At 32.6% G+C, this 6,000-nt stretch overlaps 1 protein-coding gene and 1 pseudogene across 1 annotated transcript; both read left to right on the top strand.

Annotated features, from left to right (window-relative positions):
• The first annotated feature begins 1,068 nt into the window (after positions 1–1,068).
• Positions 1,069–2,155, top strand: LOC126719686 (heavy metal-associated isoprenylated plant protein 8-like). Its single transcript, XM_050422215.1, has 5 exons — positions 1,069–1,077; positions 1,163–1,322; positions 1,427–1,536; positions 1,717–1,804; positions 1,947–2,155. Exons 1-5 carry the CDS (start codon positions 1,069–1,071, stop codon positions 2,153–2,155), a joined length of 576 nt encoding a protein of 191 aa, XP_050278172.1.
• Positions 2,156–2,183: 28 nt separating this feature from the next.
• On the top strand, positions 2,184–3,281 carry LOC126719685 (uncharacterized; annotated as a pseudogene).
• Positions 3,282–6,000: the final 2,719 nt, after the last annotated feature.

The raw sequence follows: 6,000 nt of genomic DNA, 5'->3' as shown, positions 1-6,000 counted from the left end.
GATATTACTCTAATATATGTAGAGTCCATATTATGATTTGCTACTGTGAAGATGACAACTACTATTTGAATGATTATTGAGATGATTTTATATTAACTTAATAACAAGTAATTAAAACCGAAAACGGTTTTTTATTTAATCTGATGAAGGAGGAGCAAACTTATTAACATTTAAAGTAATTAAAGCAATCAAGATATCATATACTCATACATGAACATTACATTAAAGTGGCGTTCATATGCCTAAGCAAACAAAGAGGTGTTCATATGCCACTCAACCATTTCATTAAAGTGGAATAAAAAAATGACCTTGAAGAAGCTAGTCTTTTGAAAAGGTTAATTGGACCCTTCCCAATAATAATTATGATCCACTTATCAACCAAAAAAATTATGATCCATTGTTTATAATTATTATAAACCTAAGGAATATGGGCTCTTGTTTAAGCCATGGGAATATTATCTACTGCTAAATTGAGTGTTATATGTTAAGCTAGATTGAAAAGTTGTAATTTTTAGAACTTGTTTTGCAGACAAATATATAGATTTAAATTATTTTACCACATTTTCATATCATTAGAAGCATTTGTCAACTATGAAGAAGGCATGTAAATCTCTCTTAATTTTTTTTTTGTTTTTTTTTTTTTTTTGAAAGAGCTCTTAATTTGTTATTAGTTTCTCTATACTCAACCTATTTTAATGGAAACCTTATCAATTATATATGTAGGATACAACTAGACATGTTTATGCTATTTCACCCATTTGGTTAAAGGTAAATGAAAAGACATTGAAAACTATTATGATTCATTGATAACAATTATTATTATAAAAACCAATTGATAGCTTCCATATCTGTAGTTGATGACGTCCATTTTTGGTGAATGGCATTTTGTCTTGTAATCTCTCTTTGTGGAAAGACAATTAATTGACAAATATTAGCAGTGAGAATTGCCTAAAAGAGAGAGGAGAAAGAGAGAGCAGTACTATAGAGTATTATTTATATTTCGTTTGAAGACACTCCATGTAAAACGTGGCAATTGGTACAAACACAACCTAACTAAGAAGAGAAGAAATGGGAAAGGTAGGAAACCATTTCACTTTTGGTCAATCTCTATACTTGTCAATACTTTTATTCTATGGCAATGAAATTTCTTGTTTTTCACTAGGGAAAAAATAAGCAGCTAGTGGAGAAGGAGGAGATGAAAAGTGAGGAAAAAAAGGAAGAGAAAAATACAGGAAATTCCAATAAAGAAATTGTGTTGAAAGTGTTCATGCATTGTGAAGGATGCTGTCAAAAATTTTCTAGATGCTTGAAAAGACTTGATGGTAATGTTTGAATGATTCACTTCATATGTGTGCATGTGTGTGTGTGTGTCTTTTGTTCTTTTATTTATTTTGATAATTAAATTTGTGCATATATGAATGATTAGGAGTGGAAGATGTTGTGATAGATAGTGCAAATCGCAAGGTGGTTGTGAAGGGGAAAAATGCTGATCCACTAAAAGCCCTACAAACACTTCAGAAGAAATACAGTAGAAATGTTGAGCTTATCTCTCCCAAACAAAAACCAGAGGATAAAAATAAGAAAAAAGAACCAGAAAAGAAGCAAGAGATCTATTACAATTGCACCAAATTTCCTTTTGCAAAAATCTATTATAGTTCTCCATTTGTCAATAGGTTATGTGTGCTTTCTCTCTTATTTTTACTTTTCTTTATACAGGTTCAAGTGAAGGTTGTAGTGCTCAAAATGTACATGCATTGTGAAGGTTGTGCAAATGATATCAAGAAATGTATAGAGAGAATAAAAGGTAAGTAAATCTCTCTATTTAGTTCCTTTTTTAAGTGAAATTCTAAAACCAAACTGAGATAAAAAAATAAAAATAAAAATTAAATTTGGGGTGAAACATTAAGTTAATGTATTTCTTTTTTCTTTGAAAATTTGGATAATAGAAACTCTAAATGTGGAAACAAATAAGGAAACGTCAAGAGTGATTGTGAAAGGCGCATTCGATCCACTGAAGCTTGTTGAATCCATCAAGAAGCGACAAAGGAAGCATGTGGAGATTGTGAAGCAAGAACAAGGAGAGAAAGTAGGATCACAAGGCAAGGGCAATGACAATAAAAAAGGCACAGAACAATACAAGGACAACAGCTATTGATTGGATCATCCTTCTAAAAAAAAAAAAAAAAACTATTGTTTGGATCACATTCCTTCTTTTTATATTTTGTCTAGTATCAGTAATAGATGCCAATTCTTACGTGGGGTTAGTTAATTTTTAGACACGATTGGTTGGCACCTTTAATTGTGTCTCCAACTTGACCCATTCATGGTGGCTTCCATTTTTATGAGTCATAAATCAACCTTAATTTTTGGCTGTTGAAATAATATCCTTGTTTTAAACAATTAGGACATTTTCTTTTTCAATCCCATATTGTGCTTGTACCAACTCTTGCTTTTAATCTTATTATCATCCATGTACATCAGTAGCATAATAATATTGCAAGCAAAATTTTATTCTCTGGTTTCAATAACAACAAGACGATTCTAAGTCTTGAATCCCAGAAAGCAGCCAAATCAATCAAGCAAGTAACAACAACAATACACTTAGGCCAAGGAATTAGAAAATGTCGGGTGTAACTCTCTCTATGGCTCCTCGATCGAAGCCTGACAAAACCACCACTTCTGAAACAACAAAACCCTAACAAAAGCCAATTTCTCAGCAGCAGCAACAGTCTGTAATGGGTGGTGTAATGGGATCACGGCGTGTAATAGAGCTCCAGCTCGTAGCCTTTATCATGGTTTTCTCAGCTAGTGGTCTTGTCCCACTTCTTGATTTAGTCTTCCCTGCCTTTGCCTTTGCCTATCTTCTAGCTCTCTCTCGCTTGGTCTTCCCTGCCCATGGTAGTGTCAGCTCTGGATCACAGGAAATTTTCCAGGGAAGCAAATTCTTTAGGTTCTATGTGGTTGTGGGAACCAAAATTGGGCTTTTCTTGCCCCCGGCATACGTTTTGGGTGGGTTTGCTAGAGGAGATGAACATGCAGTTCGATCAGCAACACCTCACTTGTTCTTACTCTCTTTTCAGATACTCACTAAGAACATAATTAGTGGGCTGTCTTTGTTTTCACCACCAGTGAGAGCATTGGTTCCATTGCTCTATACAGTTCGGAGGGTCTTTGTAATCATTGATTGGATAAAGGACGTGTGGGTTAACAAAACACTGCTTGCAAATGCCCAACTTAAGGTAATTTTTGTTTCTCAATACTCCTTATTTGAAATGCCTTAATTGAGATATTCTAAGAAATAAAATTTAACTATGAAATCAATTCTTTCTATCCTATTTTGTAACTTTGTGCCATTTGGCATATTGGTGTTGCTCTAGGAAGTAGAATATATTAGTACTTTAATTAATTGATTTATTTATTATTATTATAATTATTATTATTGGAGCTTATTGCTTAGAATTGTCTACATTAGCTACTACTCAAACCCCTCCACTCCTCTTCAGCCACTAGGTACTAAGTGCCAATAAACCATATCAATGGTCAGCAGAAAGTATTTGTACTTGTAAAGCTTGAGTTTTTGTAAATTATATTAAATAGTATTTCAAAATTATGGATACATGAAGTGTGAACAATGAATTGTATATTTTTTTTTTTTTCCCTTAAAAGCTCCCAATTTCAACTCCAGCCTTAAAGCTTACTCCTTAAAACCAAATTCCAACTTTTTTTTTTCAAGAGGAACTACTTGTCATTAAATTTATTTACTCTTTTACGAGTTAATGATCTGATTGATTTTGTGTTGGTGGTGTAGAACATTGCTTGGTTTTGGTTCGGAAGGACCCTTGCAGTTGCCAATCTAGTGTATTTCTCAATCAAATAACATGACAATATATAATTATGTGCTACTTGTATGTATGACTATGACAGCAAGACTCGTGATCATTGCCAAGCTTATTAGTGAACCATTCTTTTCTTGAACAATATTGCATGTTTCTTATTCATCAAAAAAAAATAAAAATAAAAACAAAACACAAGATTGCATGTTTCTTAATATGCAATGCATAGCCTAGTTAATACCAGCTAGCATTTGGAACGTGACTGGGTTCCGAAAGTGGATTTAGGCAAGCAAAGGGGCTATTTGTTTGGTAGAGGCTCAATAGTTAATACCATTGCCACTCCCTCCTCTAATGCTTTCACATACCCCTTATAAAGTTATCTAAAACATGGGTTTTGTTAACATATTAGAGGTATTTTCAGTAGTATGAATTTTCTACAAAGATATATCCATCAAATAAAGGATTTCTTTGATATTGTGATATCCATATCAGTAGGTTTTATTCTTGCACGGTTATTTCCTGTCAAGTGAATTGCATTCTGATTATCACAATGTAGCATCATGAAAATTAAATAAAAAAAGTTGCAGCAAAGTTGCAGTTTTAAAAAATGAGGTATGAAATTGGACTAAAAGTTCATGATTAAAAAAAGTTGCAGTAAAGTTGTAGTTTTAAAAAGTGGAGTATGAAATTGGGCTAAAAAAAAGTGAGGTATAAAATTGGGCAAAAAAAAAAAAAAAGCATTTGATAAAGATGGTAAAAATGAAAAAGCAGAGTGGTAATCTCATTTTTCTTTTTCTTCTTTTTTTTTTTTTTTTTTTTGTGTCACCAGGTGTGATCTGTCGTTGCCTTTGACAAGCATAGAGGAGTGAGATACGAGATTAGCTGAAATTAAAGTGTGTTTTATCTTTAGAATAATAAAGGGTGAAGTTGGGTTTTAGAGAAAAACTCAGGGTAATTTTAAGAGAAGTGGACAGTTTTTCAATGGCAATATTTTAGTTTCAACTAAAGCGATGGTTGCTTTTTGCAATTGCAGCTTGGCAGGTGCCACGGAAAAATGTAATAAAACACGTTTTGGGACACTTGTTTAAAATTTTTCACCAAAACACACAATTTCACCTTTTTGGGTTGGCTAATGTGCTTTATGGGCCCAAAAAGCTGAAGAATGGATAGTTAACAAGGCCTCAAAGACAAATGGCTTTGTGGGTTGGCTAACGTGCTTTTTGGGCCCAAAAAGCTGAACCAAAATGGACAGTAACGAGTCCTCTAAGACGAATGGCCTTGTGCTATCTCCCTTACTGCATATAATTCGCCATTGTGGTAGATAGAAGCATAGAACAACAGTATCCTGTAAGAGTTCCAGCATATTCGGCCACCAACAAACATAAGCCCGTAATCCATAATCGACATCCACATAACTCATTGCTTATGTACAAGCTTTGTCATTTTTTTTTTCAATAATAATACAATTTCATTAAGAATTAACAAAAAATTAGAAAGATCCTTTCCCACGATCTAGCGATATGGAAAATACTGAGACAATAGACACCCAACAAATACGTTGATAATAAATAAACCCATATACATAAATTATAATCCACATCATTGTTGTTTCTTCTAACCCTGTTAAATCTACAACAATCAAAATATGAGAAGGCAATTATTTACTAGAAGTTTTTTTACTAGAAGTTGATAACTCATTGGTTAAGTTGGCACTTACTAATGTCTTTAGGAGTAACTTTTAAGTGAAATAGTAAATAAAATAAACCAAGTCATTCATAAATAGCTAGGATTTGACTTGATAAAAAACTCATTCATATTTGTTTGTTTATAAACAAAGTTAGGCTTGAACTTTAATTTTAGACTTGTTTAATAAATTGAATTGAATATTTGGATTTCATTGAATAATTGAAAAAATTTACATTTGATAGAAATTCTAAAGCTTTGGGTCCTTGTTACATTTTAAAGAAAGTACGAGACTTTGAGTCCTAGTTACATTCTATATATAAAAGTAAAAAAGTTGCATTGAATTAGCACTAATCTAAAACCTTAGAACTAGATTCGGGGACTAAATTACAAGGTGAAAATGTGTTAGGCATCTATCTTGTTTGGTAAAAATTGGTGTTCTAGATTACTGCTCATTACATTTCCCTTCAAACAAACATGGCAT

The sequence above is a fragment of the Quercus robur genome, chromosome 3, assembly GCF_932294415.1.
Source record: "Quercus robur chromosome 3, dhQueRobu3.1, whole genome shotgun sequence".
NCBI lineage: Eukaryota > Viridiplantae > Streptophyta > Magnoliopsida > Fagales > Fagaceae > Quercus > Quercus robur.
The sequence above is the reverse complement of the archived record's forward strand: the minus strand, read 5'-3'. Positions and strand labels throughout refer to the sequence as shown.

Excerpts from the sequence above, each read along its gene's own strand:
- LOC126719686 (XM_050422215.1), top strand. Across the intron at positions 1,323-1,426 it reads ATGCTTGAAAAGACTTGATG|GAGTGGAAGATGTTGTGATA; the intron begins GTAATGTTTGAA and ends ATGAATGATTAG. Across the intron at positions 1,537-1,716 it reads AGAAGAAATACAGTAGAAAT|GTTCAAGTGAAGGTTGTAGT; the intron begins GTTGAGCTTATC and ends TTCTTTATACAG.